Source organism: Trachymyrmex cornetzi, unplaced genomic scaffold, assembly GCF_001594075.2.
Source record: "Trachymyrmex cornetzi isolate Tcor2-1 unplaced genomic scaffold, Tcor1.1 scaffold748, whole genome shotgun sequence".
Lineage (NCBI taxonomy): Eukaryota > Metazoa > Arthropoda > Insecta > Hymenoptera > Formicidae > Trachymyrmex > Trachymyrmex cornetzi.
In genome coordinates, this window is record NW_017300079.1 from 3,314 (window position 1) to 22,978 (window position 19,665).

Consider the following 19,665-nt stretch of genomic DNA (forward strand, 5'->3'; position numbering starts at 1 on the left):
GAGCGTCGAGCGTCAGCGTGAAAAGGCACCTTTACTCCGTGTATTGTAGACGACGCCTATTGCATAGCGCACAAAGGAATCAACCAATCGAAATTCTTCTTTTCCATTGAATGGGAGGAAAGGAAAGCTTCTGATTAGTTGATTAGCTTATGTATTATGCGTTATGCAAAAGTCTGTGCTGCGGCCTTTAAGTGTGCCGAATTCGCCATTATGTTTAGGTTATTTTAATCGGTGTTTAATTTATATGTAGCTATTTTGTAATTAATACGATATATTTCGTTTTGAAACATGAGTAAGAATCATAAACGTTTAAAACGCCTAAAATCGGAAAAGGCGAAAGTGAAGTTAAAAGCGAAGACCATCCATCAATTGACAAAAGGTTTGAATGCTACAGATACATCGTTTAAAGTAAAAAAGATACTTATTCGTGAACAATTAAAGCAACGAGATGAAACAGAGGTTCTGAGCACTCGCAAATTGAATATCGACGTACGTAATTCGGCTTACAATATTTTTTTATGTTTAATTAATGTTAGATAATTGTTGAATTTATCCTCTTCATCGCCGATGTTGATAAAATTAGACTTGTTTGACACGTTTTTGCACGAAATGGACGAATCTGGCAAAAAAAATGTATCGCTTTACCCCGTGGACCGAGATATTAATCGTTAAAGTTGATGACCATTCAGGTTAGGAAATCTGTCGCATCAATGGCGTAGGACATGAGAACATATAATTGAAGCTAGTTTAAGTATTTTCTGCTTCAATTACACAAATTCTCTGCTTTAAAAATACATTCTTTGCTTTAAGAATACAAATTATTTTCTATATAATTTTTATTTTTATAGCAGAGTATTTGCCTTGGTTAAATATTTGTCTGTAAAGCAGAAAATTTGTTTAACTGTCTATGCCATCGGTGCAATAGATTTCCTAATCTGGATATCTGTCAACTTTAACAATTAATAACTCGGTTCACGGAACAAAGCAACACATTTTTTTGTCAAATTTGTTCATATAGTGCAAAAACGCGTCGAATGAATCTAATTTTACCAACCTCGAGGAGGTATTGAGGCTAAATTCAACAATTACCGAATGTCGATGTTCTGCATAAATCTAATTGTTTAGTGCATTATAGTTCGACCTTGTATGTACATTATTATGTAACTTGTAATATATTTCCAGGATTTATTAACACGTTTTCGGCATCACAATTCAACTGTGAGACTAGATGCTTTGAAACAATTAAAAGACATCTTGTTACAAAATCCTCCAAAATCATTACATTCGCGATTGAATTCTCTGTTACATGGTATCGCAGCTTTATCTCTTGATAAAGAGAAAGAAATACGTAAAAATTCATTTTATGCACTTAATTTTATTCTTGGCCTTATCTCAAATGAACAGTTGGCACCTTTGCGTGAAATTATAATATCGTATCTGAGCTGTGCAATGACACATATTGATCCACGTGTGAAAGAAGACTCTCTACTTTTCTTAGATGTGCTTGTACAAAATTGTAATAATGCATTGGCAAAAGATAGTCATAAAATATTACCTAATTTTTTGGGTATGATATGCAGGTTGCATAATGAAGGTAGCCCTGTGGCACAATTAATGACAACGTTACATTCCAAAAGTACTAATGTAAAATGGAGAATTAAAGTTCTGGAACGTTTAGCTAATTTATTTACCTCTATTGTTAACTACAGGAAACTTTGTATAGGTACACGATCGATTATCCCTCCGTTTGTGAAAACGAAAAAATATATCAGATTTATTCCAGTTTATAGCAATAGTGCGACTCAATTTTGTGAAATTAGTCTTGACGAAGATATGGTCTCGATAGATAATCATGAGAAAGAAACCTTACCTATGGAAGAATTTGTAAAATATGTAAATTTATTGATGCCACTAATGTCTGATATTTGGCTCGAAGTATGTCCAGAGAAAGTTGAGAGTTACACAGAGATTACAATTTTAAGCGAAACAGCTACATTATTGAAAAATGTCATTGTAATTATGCAATCGATTGTGGAGTACATTGATACGTTGGATCAGGATGATTATAGCGTCAAACGTATGAAGCATTGGTTTAAAAATACGTTTCATGATGCATATATGAAAAATTTTCTATCGAGGTTTCCTTATGGTAAAGTAAAGCCTCTTATTAATGAATCCAGAAAACGTCAAAAAGATTTTTCTCAAATGGAATATACGGAAGAATGTTTGGAACAGAATTTGGGACTTTGTCAAATTCATGTATGGTTTACATCTCTGTTTAACTGCAACGAACAATTTCCCAAGTCTGTCAGGAGCTATTGCATATCCATTCTGAAGTATTTAAATGGTAAATTATTATTATTATTATGTAATAAACACAAGTAATATTATTATCTAATTATTATTATGTATAAGGTCCTTTTTTACGGAACTTTTCTCATTTTCAGGTATTATTGAAAATTTGTGCGACTCATCGGCTTTACCTCAACTAACTAAATTACTAAAAACTTTATTTTTGAAAGCTGGACCAGTTTGGTATAGCAACTCTATTAATTTGAATCATACTTTAAGATTTATTATTGAAGCATCTTTTCGTTTGCCTAAGAAAGAATTGCAATCGCATTTGTATTTAATTATTGGTGACATTATGTTGAACAGCAATTTAAATGAGTTGCATAGGTAATCGTTTTAAATAAAAAGTAAAACCTGTAAACGATGGATAATTTAATTTTTGTAGAGCACTCATTTCAATCAGGAATATGTGTGAGATAACGTATAATTAACTTAGTAGACGGTCGCTAATTATTACTTGTTTCGTTTGACAGAGAAAATATATTTGGAAGCTTTGTTACGATCTTACCAAGTTTACTCCTGAAACCGAGCATAGATGACGTCGTAATTCGTATGATCGGTCAAATAGTTCTACGTTTTAAGGAATGGATCCGGGAAGAATTGATAGCTAAACATGAGTCTATTATCGGTAAGTTGTACGAATTTGATAAAATTGTATATTGTGTTATCGTTTTTATCATATTAACGCTTTATTCTTTTCAGAAAATGCTAAGAAGATCGACATTGTGGGTACACACGACGACAAACAGTCGAGACTTATGATATATAATCTATTTTATTTTATAGATTCACAGATTTACTATTAAATTAAATTGATCGCAGCTATATACACAAATACCGAGCTTAAAAATACGATTGATTTTCCTGTGTCAAGTGCAGGCTTTGATCAATTTTTATTTAACATTTAGCATATCTTATGGAACAATTGGACGCACGTCACTACACTCATTGTCAGTCATTTGCAAAGCCAAAATTTTCGAATCCATTTTTTTTGCCAGTCCATCCATTCGATAGCTTGATCGAGTTGTTAAAATCGTTCACTGTTTGATCATTCGAAATTTGACCGCTTTGACAGTGACTATTACGTGTAATATTTTGTAAGTTGCTTTCTTTTCGCACAAATAACTCTGGCGTTTGGTCAGTGCTCTTAAATTTCGGCCAGCTTTCACAATTCTTCAGTTCATATTCCATCTTTAGATATTGTTTCTTTGATTTTTCCGGTTTGTGTAATTTTCTCTTCAAGGTATTTTCAATGACGCGCTCTATTACGAAGCTTTCGAGGAATAAACAAATAAGAAAGTTGGCTAGAGCGAGCATTAGGATAATAAGTCTCCAGTCGTAAACGGGTGGCAAAATCAACTGCAGCGTGCTCACTATCCAATCCGCGGGGTAAACTGTAATGTATATACATATGGCCGTTAATAAAAGTATGGAGAACATAAATGCGCCATTTGTATAGATTGCACGTCTGTAAGGTTTCCCGCGTGAAAACACAATCGCCATTGTGATGTATTGGAACATGGAGACACAAAATACCGAATAGTTTTCGTAGCATGTGTATCCGGTGTTGCTAGTAGAAACGAACGGGATGAACCATGAAAATTGTCGAACTGCGTGATACACTATTGCTTGAAAAACGATCGTTACAAACATGTGTATTGTTAGAGATAACAGTGCAGTGAAGCTTAACAGACTTGTCATCGGTGTTGTCTTGGATAATTTGTTCTTACACGCGTGAGTCTTGCCGAAAAAAGAAGCAAAGTTGATTATTAAGAAGATATCGATAAATAGAAATTGTAAATCCGTCAAGTTCGAGTCTATGGAATACAGTATTATAACGGACAAAAATTCCGTAAGGGAATACGCAATCATAAATTTAAATATTCCAAACGATGTAACTAAAGCAGCACGACCTTCCCGTATTATTTGTAAAACACAGCTTGTATCGGATATTCTTGAGGTAAAGGAACTGGCCACGCTGCAAAATATGTCAATGCAAATCGTCGATTAATATAATAGAAATAACAGAATTAAGTAGCCAGCATAATCATATGGTTTACGTTTACGTTTAACTCACCTGGATTCTGTTTTGGAAAGGGATATACCAACATGCGCGGCCCTTAACGCTCCGCAATCGTTGGCACCGTCTCCGCACATGGCTATATATGTATAGAAGCATCGTATACAATAATTTTCACATAATTATACTGTATTCTGTGTGTGTGTGCGTGTGTGGCGCGCGCGCGCGCATTAGGTACGTTTTTTTACATTTGTTACATTATTTGGAACATTAATGGACTTTATTCGGCGCTTTTTCTCGATACTTTCGAAATATACGTACCTACGTAATAACCGAGTCGCATTAGCTCCACGACCAACTGTTGCTTCTGATCGCTGTTCATTCTGGCGAATATTGCACTACGTATGCAAACGCGATCCACGATATCAGGATAATATTCTCGCATCACTTGCCACGTTTGTCCCGTTAAGGCAAATCTATAATTGCAATTGACTATACCGCATTCTATATCCTTGACTGTCGGCGGTGACACTAAATGATTTTGTGTGCTCTACAAGAAATTAAAAGATTTGCATTAATCTGCATCAACGTTCTTGGCTGTTATAACTGCAGATTAATTGTGCAAGCAAAACGCAGCTGCAGACAAAATGCAGACAAATGAAATAATTAATTATTTATACCTGTAATCTTGGAGATTGAGATTGAATATTGAAAATTATATCTGGACAATCCTTTTCCTCATTCGAGACTGCGGTCACATCCACGATGTGTTCTTTGATTGAAATTATTCCGCATTCTCTCGCGACGCTTATCGCGGTCTGAATATTATCTCCTGAAAAGCACAAAGATCGAATCATGCATTAGTGCATGAATGCTCAGCGTTATGTTTGAGAGATTATATTCGTACACGTGTTATACATATATATATCGTTATAAATCGTTCCATCAAACCTGTAATCATCATCACGCGTATGTTGGCTTCCCTTAGTTCCGTAATCACTGATGCCGTCGATTGCTTCAGTCGATTTTCCAGAATAACTAGTCCTAAGAAATCCAAGTCTCGTTCAATTGTTTCTCGAGACAATTTCGATATCTACGAACATATGCACTTTCATCACTTTTCATGTTTATATCGCGTCACTTAATTGAGATACATTTTTATTTAAATAAACGTATAATATACATACATACATATACACACACACACACACACACACACACACACGATCGAGTACCGATCAAGTACGTTTATATGAAAAGAAAAAAGATTGCACGAATATACATTACATGCAGCGTATATAGTATATTATACCTCTTGGCTACTTTTGGAGATTGTCTCTCTGCGGCCTATAGCTATCACGCGAAACCCCCGTTTCGTAAATTGCTCCAAAGTGAGTAAAATATCCTCCGGTACAGTTTCCATTTTACTCAGATTGATTATCATTTCGGGAGAACCTTTCGTGTAAGCTCTGAAATTATTCGATCCTGATGCACGTACGATCACGGACATTCGTTGTAAAGAATTCGAAAACTGGTATCGCTGTATTATACCAATCTCCGTAATTTTGTTCATTATATTTTTCATCGAGCTTACATTCTCTAGTGGACTCACGACAATCGGCATTATTGAGTTGTTATATAATGTATCTATGTGCATGCAATCCGAATCTTTCAACATCCATTTGGTACTTTCGAACATCTGTAAAGCGTAGTATACATCACGTATATAACAATAACATGTAATATTAATATGTAACGTCGCGAGATGTCGAGCGATGTAAAATCACGTCGTAGTAGAAAAGCAGCGATGACATTTAAGTGGAAGAGAATTATAATATATCAATTAATTATTACCTTTGCGTCCAATGGATCTCCGCAAATTTCTCCATCGATAAGTGTTAAACCGTGACAAACTAGCATTCCTTCAAAAAGAGGATGATCTTTGAGTTTGGATACATCTGTCTGAGCCTCGGCAAGTACACCATTTGTACATGCTGCAGCACCCCACATGTCCAATTCATCCTCGGTCAATGTCCCTGTCTGTGGACATAAACGGTCAAAATGAGAAAAACGAGAAAAAAATGTTATCGTTAACGTTGCAGTATACTATGCAATATTGATTCGCAAATTGCTCGCCTGCATCCCGCGACCACGTGGATAACTGCGACATAATCAACTCCTTTTTAATCTCTTTGTCAATCTTAATTTCTTCCTTTCTTTCACGTACCTTATCGAAACATACGCAATTAATACTGCCGGAAACATTTATGACTCTGTTATTTATACAGTAGATTTGCGCATATTTCAATCTCGTTTGAGCGTACAGTTTTCCTACAGTCATCGCGGCTGGTAATGCCGGTGGTATGACTATCGTAATGATGTCTAATGCTTTTATCGCTATATCGCCAGCTGTAATTCCTCTCGAGACCTAAATTATATATTTAATATTGTCTTATTATTATTATATTATTATTACTACTATTATTATTATTATTATTATTATTGCTATTGTTACAGCAAGATATTGATATCTTTTATCTTTTTATAGAAACGAACCAGTAATTATAAATAAGTATACATGCGTCTATTTGAAAATGTTAAAAATTATATAATATTATACCTTTGTTATTACGGTATATACAAAACCACAAATTGCGATAATTGCCAAAATACCAATAAATTTATATGAATCTTTATCAAATTTGAAATCCACTGGAGGTGGATATAGTATAGTGGCAATTAGAGTACCTCTGGTAGTTAGAAAACCAGTTCTGATTACTCTCGCAAGAACTGGTTGTTCGCCGTGAGATCTGCGATCATATCACTCATTAATTACACATAATTATCAGCGGCTATATCTATTATATTATCGAAAGTAAAAGTATCGTATCGTTCATACTTGGTTTGTATTATAGCGGTACCATTATACAACGTGTGATACGTATACTCTTTAGCGTCGTACAGTGTATGGCGCAATGGTAAGAATGTTTTTGTTACTGGTACAGATTCGCCTAAAATCGGTAGAGCAAGCAAATTCAGCAAAAACATAGAGTCGCGCGCACGCATGTTGTGGAGATAGAGATGTAAAGAGAAAGAGCCTTTCCTTTTATTAAGAAGCAGTAGTTTGTGTGTACTATGTACAACATATAATTTTTAAAAGACATATATTTACCCGTTAACATGGATTCGTTCAATATACATTGTCCAGTTAATAGAACCGCGTCGCATACGAGAGTCGCTCGATGTTTCGGTAATTCTATAATATCACCGGGTACCAATTGCTTACTAGAAATATTCTCGAAGATACCAGTGTCACGAAGTACACGTACACTTTCTGACGATGCAACGGTACCGCGTAGATTTATTTGGTTCTAAAAATAATCGATGTGTGTAAAATCGCGAATAAATATTTTATATTACAAGACAAATTTTCTTTCTTCTACATACCTTACGTGTCTGCACTATAGAACTCGTTATGCCAAACAAAGACATTAACACTATAGCGATAGTATAATACAGATAGCCTTCCGCGAACCATACAGATAAGGTAAATACTTGAAAAATATAAAATGGATTTAACACTTCTAGAAGTAGTAATACACCGATACTCTGAAGTGGAACAACAATGTCATTATTTCCATAGACAATACGCCTGTTACGAAGACAAAATGTTTCTTAATTGAAAAAAAACTCCACTTATTGTTGTGATTTGTATTAATTCGTAGGTGAATAGATTGTTTGGCATATTACATCTATCTGTACATTAATGTGCATGTATATGAGTGTATAAGTATATCCCCTGCAAGTATAGCACAGCAACGCTTGCAAAGCGCTTAAAAAAGCCATTATATGCGCTTTTTTAGCGCTATGTGCTACTTAAGTCTATAAACTATATAGGACCGTCACCTAAGTAACTGTTCTTCCTTGGACAAGCCGTTACTGCGCGAGACGTGAAGATTGGAACATATTGTACCATGGTCAAGTCCAACGAGCCTCGTGAATATATTTTTCGTAGTGTCCCAGATATAACATCTCTTTTTACACCAAAAAGCCTTGTATTCTTGAACCTCGCAACGTGTACCGTTTTCTAAATTAATTTTTAATTTTTTGTCTTTTATTTTCTCTAAGAGCTCTCGATCAACAGTACCCAAAGTAGCCGACAAACTTTTCGCACTGAAAGTGCATATTAGTAATGGAATTAGAGACTATATAGTAGTCTAAAATTCGCCATTTTTGCATAGTCATATATTATATTATTCTTTTAATATTACACATTATAAACTCACCTTATATCTTTAGTAGAAATTTCCCGGACATCCCGTACAAAGTATGATTTATATCCTTGATAATCATCCTACATTTATTGTGTTTAAATCAGAAACATAATTATTATTCTCAAAAATATTTTATTTAGCTATTGTGATGTGCGTGTGATAATTTATAATTTAAAACGCATAATGTTATAACGAAAAAAAAATACTTACTATCGCGAGTATTTTCGTGGCGCAACTTAAAGCACATTTTCGATGAGTCGCATACAGATACAGCCGAGGATACCAATGGAACAATAATCGAACCAATCCAATGGACAATACATATGATACATATGTCAGAATAGTCCTCAGTGAACTCTTCTCGAATCCATGAATACGCTAAAATACCATGTTAACATTAATGCAATAAACGATGCTACAATTAAATGACAATGAGATGATAATTATATGACATAATTATAGATTTAATGCATATATTGAATTGAAAGAAAAGATATAGCGATGTGTATAAATGTATGTATGTACATACCAGTTTATTTTGATTAGTATGAATTTTTTGCCAGAAAACACTTTTGTTGTTTATTCCTAAGAAAGAAATAACGTTAGTTATCCTATATATCAGTTATCCGTTACAACGTAAGTAAAATATATTATATTAACTTATGCTTGAAATATAAAATATTTATGTTTCTTTTTGCTTTTTCTATTTCTATATATTAGTGTAAATACAAAATATATATTTTTGTATAAAAATAAAACAAGAGTACTCTTTTAGTAGAGACATTTAAAAATGTTAAGGGAAGGTGTGTGTGTGAGAGAGAGAAGGTATAAGATTAAGCATAGATTATCTTAAACAGTTGTCCGCGCTCATTAATAATCCATACAAAATTTATTTGAAAGAAAAATTAAGAGTCAAAGAGAATTAGGGAAAATATATATTTCTGTTTCTATACAACTATTAAATTTTATATATATATATATATATTTATAATACTATTTGCAATTTTGCAATAATTAAGTTTTTCATAACTTATGCAAAAATGAGCGTCTAACAAAATGAGCTCCAAAACTGACATAGTAGACAATAATACCAACATTCCTATTCTATAAATAAAAATATGTCCTATTCTATAAAGAAAACTAATTTATGAAACTATAAACATTTAAAATGACATAATATTATTAATGATACAGTCACTATTATTTTAATTACGCAATTTGCAAAAGAACACCATAAGAATTTTCTTCTCGAATTCATAGAGTTGGTTTTTAGCTGATTTGGTATAGAAATAAGCCACAAATATATGAATTATAAGTTTGTACTTCTTTAATTAGCTAAACAGATCATAATTTTATTAGTATTAATAAAGTGCAATAATTAGTTTCTGAGAAATAAGGGGGTGTCACTTAATTTAGGAGACCTATGTCAGTATCGGCGACTTTCCTCTAAATAATTTCTTTCATGAATGAAAATCGCGCTGTGTCCAACGGTCGATTTTATTTTCCACACATATGTACCACATGCTTCAGAATATTATACTATAAAAATAAGTGCACTGCGATAAACGTAGAAACATCAAAATATGTATTAGAATACAAAATATGATGTATATTATTCGTGCAATAATCTGTTGGCCATATAGTAAATATTTCGCATTTCTATTTCGCCTTTTATTTTTCATGCTTACCATCGGCATCGATCATTATTTCGATCTTGTTTGATTAGAAATTGTTGCGTAATTTCGACAGTTCCTTTCGTTACGACCCAGTGATCTGCCACTAAACGCAACTCTCTCTCTTTCTCTCTCTCTCTCTCTCTCTCTCTCTCTCTCTCTCTCTCTATTTGTCACCGTGATGTCACCTGCGAAATGCAAAGTTGCTTATTTAAAGATTATTTAACGTTCCACGTTATCATCGATATACATCACGCCCAAATATTTTATGATCTTGGGTAACATAAAAGTTTTGACAATATATCCAGATAGCAAATTGCCTGCAGATTGCTGTCAATTTGCTTAAAACTGCTTTGCTTAAGTTGTTTTCAATATTCAAGGAAGCTCAGAATTTGCTTATATACAGCACAGAATTTGCAGCAATATCGCTGCAATAACGCTACAATATTGCTGCAATATTGCAGCATTGTTGCTGCAATTTTTGTGTTGTAGGAAAGCAACTTCCGATTTCGCCTATCAGATTTCCACTAACTCTTATAAGCAACTTGAGAGCAACAGTTGCTCTCTTATACTTAAACCGATCGTATAATAAGTTGTTAGAAATCACAGGACAACATGATAGAAACAGTTTCCGCCTAAAATCTTATATATATATATTATATATATATATTCTTATATAAATAATCTGACGGCATTTTAACCGAACGAGCGTTATATATCGAGCTCTTCGTGAACGAAATGTGATCAAAGTCCTCGGTAAGCGTAACAAGTGTAATAACATTCTTAAGTATCAGGAGATTTCATTTATTTGATAAACATTTAAAAAAGCATTATGCTTTCATCTAAGAATCCCCCCCCCCCCTTGGGTGTCTGGGGTCTGCACTTTTCAAACAATTATTTCATTAGAACACAGCTGAAAAATTGCGATTGCATTCTATTTCGACTTTCATAGTATAGCTCGTAAAAACATGTCGAAATCCTGATTATATTGCAAAATTGTATCATGGTGAGGAGATTAATATACAAGGCGCAGCATATATGTATATATATACGCTAGCTGACAAAGATGTTATCAAAACATTCGAGTTTTTACCGTGTTTCCCTTCGTTTATGGATTTTTTCAACGATTTCTACTAATTATTTATCCTTATCGAGAATGTATAAGTATAAATTGTTAGCAATTATGATCGACAATTATTTTATAAGGTCGGTTAGAAAAACTTAAAACTATAAAAGGTTAAATAGTTATAAATATAATGATCGCTTAATTGTCATAAAATTGTCATTCAATCAAAGTTTCGATTGAAAATGTAAGGAAAACTCAATTCTATATACAGATCAAAAAATTTGAGATAGATGAAAAAAAGAATTTGATTAAATAAGTATAATCGATAGATATACATATATTTATACCTACCGCTATAGAGGTATTATAATCGCGAGTGCATTAATATATTTTTCAATACATTTATATATGTGGTTACACTCTTCTACAAATACTCGAGGAACATTTATTTTCATCCGCATAATCGATCGTACATAATCGCAAATGCTTCGACTACTTTACACTCGCGGAAAATGGAAAGGATTGCGTCGAATCGAGTGTCCTTGTAAATACGTATACATCCGACACAATTACATTTTGTGACGATATGACATTTCATTTTGAACAGCTGTATGTACACAAGTTAAAGTTATAAATGCCTTAACACTTAATTTGTATTACGTATATCGGATCATATTCGGAGTACATGCATGTTTTAAATATTATCTCACATCGTGAAATGAATGATTGTTCAATAATATAATTATAAGTATTTCTATATATACTAATCATATATTTTAATATATTATAATAGCGTAGTGTATTTTTATATAAAAATAACAATAGCCATATATATACATATGTATATATACGACGTATATATATATATATATATATATATATGCGTATATACATATGTGTAGGTATAGATATATGTATACATATATGTATCTATATAATACCCACACAGCACGGAGAGTTCTCGGGAAACTCCCTGGGAGGTCATAAAATTTTTGTAAGCTTCATTTAAGCTTCAAAAAGAACAAAAAGACACGAAGCTCCTCTGGAACTCCTAATGTCCGCTTTTGTGAGTTCTCTAGGAGCTTCATTTTGGTTCGCATTTTGTAAGCTCCTTAGAAGCTCGGCAATATGAACTCCCCGGGAGTCCATTTTGTGAAATTTTATAAGCTCCCCTAGAGCTCAGCAAAATAAACTCCCTAGGAACTTAAACGGAACTTTGTGCTGTGTAGGTATGTATATGTATGTATATTATACATATAGACGACGATGACGATAACAATAATAATGATGATGATAATAATAATAATAATATGATATAAGAATACATACGAATACGATGCTTTTCGAGTATTTGTCAAATTTCTTCAACTTTTCTTTCGCCTCTTCAATGGCGGCAAGATAACGGTGGACGATTTCGTTGCGCAAGATACGCAGACGCGCTCACACTATACTGCATCCATTGCGTCGATTTGAATTAATCGACTCGCCGAATTTTCGTTAAATGAGGAATGCTGGAAAATTCCACGCAATATCCATTGGCAATTAGGCAATTGCTGTCCGAGTTAGTATAATATATTATACATATAAGTATAATATATTATACTTATATATATTAAGAATGCAAATAATGGAGCGCGCGCACGAAACACTCGTTGTCGCGCGCGGTCGAATACGCGAGAGGGAACGAGTTTTTTTTTATCGTCGAAATTGCTTGAAATATCATGTACGATGGTAATCAACGATGAAGTGTCAGAAAGCGGAAGCTATGAACTTGGTTATCGTTGGCAGCACACAAGGTCAACGAATAAACTTTGAATGCGTCTAGAATGCAGCTAAAATTATATATATGTGTATAATACGCGTAGTAGTTATGGCGACTGCACGAAGCGATTTTCCCACATAAACTACGTGTATATGTATAAAGTTAATGATTAATATTTCTTGATATGTTGTTTTTTCTCTCGCTGACTTGTGTCTCATTACACGTACTATACATACATGCAACGGAGTGTATATTAGCGTACTGAACTGAACGGTCGTATTTTACGTCTATCGCCGATCTATTGCAGGCCGGAAAAGAACGGAAGGGAACGGAGCGGAGCGGTGCGCGGCGCCGCGCGACGCGCTCTTTCGTATATCGCGCGCGCGTTATTCGCGGTTACCTTCGTCGAGTCGATCCCCCACCCCACGCGGTCCGACACTGCTCCGCACTGCTCCGCACTACTGCAGGTCTTGCGGCGATGGAAAGAAAAAGCAGTCTGTGAGCGTTTATATATTGTACATACATATATACCAATTCTTAATTCCCTCACCGCGATTTCAACAAACTTTCGCAATCGCAACATGTTTTACAACAGTTGGAATAATATTGTTTTTCTTACAATACCCAGAACAGTTTTCTGTTTTATACAATATAGGATTTGTACTCGACCAAAAAAATTGATTAAGAGATAACGGTACGCATGCCTATAATATAGCAAACGAGTCATCGAGCGCGATAAGCAACGAAAGGATTTATGTTAATATACAAGTGCCCATATATTCGCGCGTAGTCGCGATAATTCTTACTTTGAAGACAGCCTGAAAATATCTTCGAAAAAGAACCCACGAATAAGAATTAAAAAAGAGCCAAGTACCAATTGCCTTAATTTTGTTTGCGAATGAAAAACCGATAGGGTAACTCCGGTATATATGTATACGCCGCGCTGGGATTTACGCCGCGGAAGTCAGAAAAAATAGAAGGAGTGGGGGTAATTTTCTCGCAACTACTCTGTTACATGCCTTTATGTTGTATTAGTATTGAGTTATAATTTCAGCTTCTTACTGTTAATATTAATGAAATTATTGTGAGTTGAATCGATTTGTCACTGTAACAAGTAGCATCATCATAAATTATAATCTACATAAAATGATTACTGTAAGGCGTGTAAAAGACGTAGTGGTTATTTCGTGATACATACGTGTGCAGGAACAGTAAAGCATGTTATATAGCAAAATACAAGTGCTTTGCTTTCGTATTCTTTGTTTAGTTTGTTGAAACCCTTGCATTTTTGCCATATATCCCACCCATTATCTATATATAGCAAAAATGCAAGATTTCAAAAAGTTTATTTTTTAATACGAAAACTAAATATTTCGGATTTCTAGTATTTTTTTCATAGTAGTAGACAGTACAAAGTTTTTACTGATATAGTTTGTTTATTTTAAACATAGTAAATAAAATAAATTAAGTTTTTGAGTTAGGTGCAACCGGTATATATACCGGAGTTACCCTATATATGCATATATATATATATATATATATAATTGTATGTTCTAACTCGCATTGATGTAACTATACGTACGCCCACGCCATTTATGATGAAATAACAATTTTCTTACGTAAATACACATAATAATATATGTAATTGTTGACGGACGAGTCGTTGGTTTCTTTTTTTATTCTTTTCATATTAAGACTTGTCATATTAAGACATATGCCGCGTGTATATATTCAATTCCATTCACAATACTCTTGAATCTATCAGAAAATCCCTGAAAATGATGTAAAGTTTATTTTATATATACCGTTTAATATTAACAGTCTTCATTACATCGTTAGGTGTCGTCAGTTACGGACACTATAACGACGAAATTGTCAGTTAAACACGTCATGACATTTATAATTGTAATTATGGAATTGTGTTTTTGTCGACTAGCAGAGGTAAGCTCATTTAATAATGATGTTTTTCAATAAAATTTTCTTTTTGATGTATTGATTGGATTCTATTGTGTTACAAATTTCACAGACATACTTCCAAAGTTTTAAAATAATCGTGTTACTCCAACAAGTGATGGACTTACCTCTGTTGGCACATAAGAGGACAGTATATATTGATATATATTATTGCGTTTTAACACCATTCTCTCGAACATTAGGTAGCATTCTGTATATTATATTATCGTTGATGATGGTCCAAATAATGGGACCGAAACGTTCGAATTTTTTGTATCAAAGATATATTTGTACATAATTGATATACCGGAAACAGCGTTTGACTCTGTATAGCTATTAATATTGTACTTGATTAATTATTGTAATTTTGTATTTAACATAAGGAGTTTAATTCAATTAATAATTTGATTATTATTAATCGCTGCTTCATTTTTAATATACCTTGTTTCTTCATTGAAATAAATAACAATTAATGTAGTCTATAATTGCGACGCCTAGTACCAATACCAATATCCCACTTATAAATTTTAAGCATCGACAACGAATTTACCTAATTTGCTGTGTGCTAGCTCTAATTATAAGTTATTATAAATTTATTGAGAGAGTTTGTGACCTTTGATGTATCGATCATTTTTCCTCTAATATGCCCGCGAGATCGAAAGCCAACGTATTATATAATTATATTATAAGTATGCGTCTGCAGTGCGTATCCATTGGATCGACCTTGAGACGTACCGTCCGATAATCCTGTGAAGAGCATTATGAATTAATCATAATTTGTCCGAGTTGTAAAACGACCGTACATATAAGCGATATTAAAACGATATTAAAGTGCGTGCATGCGTGTATATAGATACGTTTAGCTCGCTCTCTTGCTGTCTCTTGTGGAGCAGATAGCCTAGGATAAGCCAAAAAAAAATGGAAAAGACAAAGAGATTTCATCTTGTCCTTTATTTAATATATCCATGAATGTGTTTAATCAATTATACAATCTCTGAATCTAACAGGCATAAACGATGGTATCGTGACATCTCGTTGGATGTAATGCGCGTTTGTCATAGTCAATGGCTGCGTTCAGCAGAACGTTTATTTTGCAACTGTTGGAAGTTTTCTTCACGCTGATTGGGTTATGCTTTTAGACCAAGAGGAATATCTCAGCAGAGAATCATAAAACGGTTGCAAAACTATTGTATTCTACTGAACGGAGCCATTATATCTATCATGTACATTATGCAATCACAGCCGCACGCTTTGTTCCGTTTTCGACAAAGACATACAATTAGACGTATGTACATACACGTCTTTTATGTATAATTATATCATATTCGCGCGTATACATATACAACGTTGTAAAACCACAATTTTACAAATGCATGGCTGGCATCAATTTTTCTTCTACAGTGTGTGCATGACTGATCGAATTGTATGGGACCTACTTCGCTATCGAGATCTATATTAACTTTACGACACGACTTTAAACTGATAATGTTTTATGAACCCGCAAATGAGAGACAATAAGATATAGGTATCACAAATGCGCACGATCTCGCAAACAGCTTTATCTGCAATAACTCTGGAGTAGGAGTACAAACATTTATATCACATATCATAGTATATTCTATTTTAATAACGGCTCATTCGAATCTCATTTTATCTTCAAATTCGTACTGCTTAAGATTAATTTTTTTTTATACATTAGTCATTAGCGATTAGGTAGTATTATTGTGGATATCTGAAATCGATCTTGCACGACGCATTAATGTACATTTAATTTATGTTGATAAAAACAGAGAGAGAGAGAGAGAGAGAGAGAGAGAGAGATACACGTTTCTTAGCCGTCCTCTTTTCGTTTGTCAACGATGTTATCTACGTCCAACTGTGACAAAATCTCATCGTCCGAATCATACGCGTCATACTTGTCGTCAATAAAATAGCTTACCAGAGTTTTTGAGTTTTCGACGTTACGTTTTATTGCTGACAATGTGAATTTCACATTTAAATTCGAATCTCTACATAACGCATCGTTGCAAGACGAGAAACAATTTTCACGCGAGTAATGTGTGTCGTAAGTTTTTACATCGGTGTATTTCTTTAAAGTTTGTGGCAAGTGTTGCTCTTTTGTCTGCTTTGAACAAATTGTCGATTTGTTTTTCGTATTTTCCAAGCACTTGGTATTTTGCATTTGCAAGTTGCACCGCTGAATTTTGCTAGTTTGCGAAATGCTTGATAGCAAATGATCGCGACAATTTTGGTCTTCCAAACTTGTAAAGTTGCAGTCGGTAGTAAAGAAAACGTCCATATCCAAATCATTCGTATCCATCGAATGATCGAGATATTCAAGTATTTCATTGGTAACTTTGCAATCTTTATCTTTATTCTTAAAAATTTCCCCACTTTCATACTTTCCACTTGTCGAACTTTCCAGTTGTAACAGTAGATTTTTTGCTAATTCAGATTCGTGATCTTTGATAGATCCTTGATTATCGACAGAACTACTAGTCTGTAAAAGAGCCTTATGACTTTCATCAATTTTTTGCAGTCCAGAGATATAACCCGATTTCTCCGAAATTGACATGCAATTGTTAATTCTATTTAATTCACTATTTAAAGTATGAGATATAACACTTTCCATAAGAGGTGTACTTACAATCCGGCCTTTATCCGAATATATAGCTAGTAAATTTACTAGAGACACTAGAATATGATATTTGTTCGTTACTACATATGTCGTAGTTTTTAATAGTCCTACATCACATAAAAAAATAACTATATTCGGCTCTAATACGCCAGGATAAGTTGATGGAATGTCACGATGGACAGTACCTTCTATGCTGCCCGATGAATCTTTTAATATGACAAATGGATCGTCGTGACTATAATCTACATAATCCACTACACCTGCTATAAACTTTACTCTCGTACTATCACAATGATTAGCATTTGCATTGTCTTTAACAGTAGAAATCTTATAATCCTGTAAAAAATTATTTGGCAGGTCATTCAACAAAAGTTTCCAAGCTTTCTCTCCACACAAGTTCCTCTCATCTTGGGATTTGATCTCAATACGCTTGGTTGACGTTTTATTTTTTAATTCTTCAACACTATTTAGATAAGATGTAGCAGAGATGTTATCGTTTTTCACATCCGATACTAAGCCAGCTGGCCCGGGAAATAATCTAATCAATTTTACTTCTTTATTGAATCTTACTTTAGTATTCATAGACTCGTCGCTCTTTCCTCTGGACTCTTTATATTGGAATACTTTTGACGTTGCAACCATTTCGGATTGAAAACATTGCGTCTCCTTTTGTATCCCTGATGGATCTTCCTGTATATCTTTTGCAAGATCAAATGTCTCTCGACAAGTATTTTTCTGGAAAATTTCTAACAACAGATCCCCACGTGAAACGTCGTTCTTATTTTTGGACGGTAGATCGTTATCCTGGATATTTGCTATGGTATCCAATTTTGATTTCTGACTAAAGGTATTACGTGCCAGCAGTACCTCACAACTGTCAATTTTACGTCGTTTGACGGACTGTGTCTTTTCTTTGTTTTGATATGAAGAATAGGATTTCTTCTTCGTTTCCTCCTCCTTTCCTCCAACATCATCAAAAGTATCCTGCAATAATACATACATAACATGAGATATGTGTTAATTTTGCCGTTTTACAAATTCCAACTCTACCGATTGTCTATCTGCCCGTGCGTTGATAAAATAACAAAAGGAAAGCATATTAAACAGATTAATAACCAGATAAGTTCTAACCGCGTATAACTAAAAGACTCACTTCAAAAATCCAATCGTCACTTTCGAACATAATTTAAAAGAATTCTGCTAATCTCTGGAAATAATTTTTAATGTCGCCCGCGTAGTAGAAAAAAAACCCGCGACAAACAAAGTTACCAATTGTAGAGAGAAAACTGAGAACACGGAATAAAAGGGAGACCAAACTCAAGTGGCTGGTCACGGCTCACGGGCGGGCACGGGTGCGGGGTGGGGCCGGTAATCCTATGGTACGTTTCCACTGAGCGTGTTGCTGGTATCACGCGTCGCGTCGTTCATCACGTTACGACGCGACCAGACGCGACGTGGAAGAGAGAAAGAGTGAAGTTTATATATGTCAAAGACATATATCCGTATTCATAGTCAAACCTTGTACTTGAGGCTTCCTTAAATTTATCTTTAAACGCTCAGCAGCCAATGAAATAATTCGTACAGTATCTAAAGATAAATTTAAGGAAGCCTTAAATATAATGATACGTTTCCACTGAGCGCGTTACGCGTCGCGTTATGAAAGAGAGAAAGAGATAAGATTATATAAATACACAACCCCTCTCTTTCTCTCCTTCGATGACGCGACGCGTGACGCGCTCAGTGGAAACTCAGCCTAAGGCCTGACTATGAATACGGACAATAGAGAATGGACTGCGCGATCCGTATCTAAGCAATGTATGAAATGTGGTCGACAATAATGAGATAGAGTCCTAGATTTATCAGAGAGGCGCAACCGGTGTTATGCATTCTGATTCGCTGTTGCAATCTAACTAATTGCGTGGCAGCG

At 34.2% G+C, this 19,665-nt stretch overlaps 3 protein-coding genes across 5 annotated transcripts; 1 reads left to right on the top strand and 2 right to left on the bottom strand.

Moving 5' to 3' along the window:
- Window positions 1-202: 202 nt before the first annotated feature.
- On the top strand, window positions 203-3,174 carry LOC108768067 (testis-expressed sequence 10 protein homolog). Its single transcript, XM_018518304.1, has 5 exons — window positions 203-489; window positions 1,183-2,347; window positions 2,448-2,679; window positions 2,826-2,980; window positions 3,055-3,174. Exons 1-5 carry the CDS (start codon window positions 289-291, stop codon window positions 3,156-3,158), a joined length of 1,857 nt encoding a protein of 618 aa, XP_018373806.1. The 5' UTR covers window positions 203-288; the 3' UTR covers window positions 3,159-3,174.
- Window positions 3,175-3,283: 109 nt separating this feature from the next.
- Window positions 3,284-10,676, bottom strand: LOC108768066 (probable cation-transporting ATPase 13A3). Of its 2 annotated transcripts, XM_018518301.1 has the most exons (17): window positions 10,335-10,676; window positions 9,176-9,231; window positions 8,857-9,024; window positions 8,659-8,726; window positions 8,279-8,545; window positions 7,820-8,024; window positions 7,545-7,743; window positions 7,272-7,383; window positions 6,993-7,182; window positions 6,600-6,800; window positions 6,227-6,412; window positions 5,685-6,071; window positions 5,324-5,465; window positions 5,053-5,204; window positions 4,694-4,922; window positions 4,430-4,511; window positions 3,284-4,330 (listed from the first exon to the last, which is right to left on the bottom strand). In XM_018518301.1, exons 1-17 carry the CDS (start codon window positions 10,348-10,350, stop codon window positions 3,304-3,306), a joined length of 3,687 nt encoding a protein of 1,228 aa, XP_018373803.1. In that variant the 5' UTR covers window positions 10,351-10,676; the 3' UTR covers window positions 3,284-3,303. The 2 variants fall into 2 exon arrangements, with proteins under 2 accessions (XP_018373803.1, XP_018373805.1); XM_018518303.1 differs by lacking the exons at window positions 8,659-8,726; window positions 8,857-9,024; window positions 9,176-9,231; window positions 10,335-10,676 and having other exon boundaries at window positions 7,820-7,926; window positions 8,279-8,419.
- A 5,372-nt stretch (window positions 10,677-16,048) lies between these two features.
- Window positions 16,049-19,026, bottom strand: LOC108768068 (uncharacterized). Of its 2 annotated transcripts, XM_018518306.1 has the most exons (3): window positions 18,892-19,026; window positions 17,924-18,722; window positions 16,049-17,794 (listed from the first exon to the last, which is right to left on the bottom strand). In XM_018518306.1, exons 1-3 carry the CDS (start codon window positions 18,919-18,921, stop codon window positions 16,932-16,934), a joined length of 1,692 nt encoding a protein of 563 aa, XP_018373808.1. In that variant the 5' UTR covers window positions 18,922-19,026; the 3' UTR covers window positions 16,049-16,931. The 2 variants fall into 2 exon arrangements, with proteins under 2 accessions (XP_018373808.1, XP_018373807.1); XM_018518305.1 differs by having other exon boundaries at window positions 16,049-18,722.
- Between the last annotated feature and the right edge of the window lie 639 nt (window positions 19,027-19,665).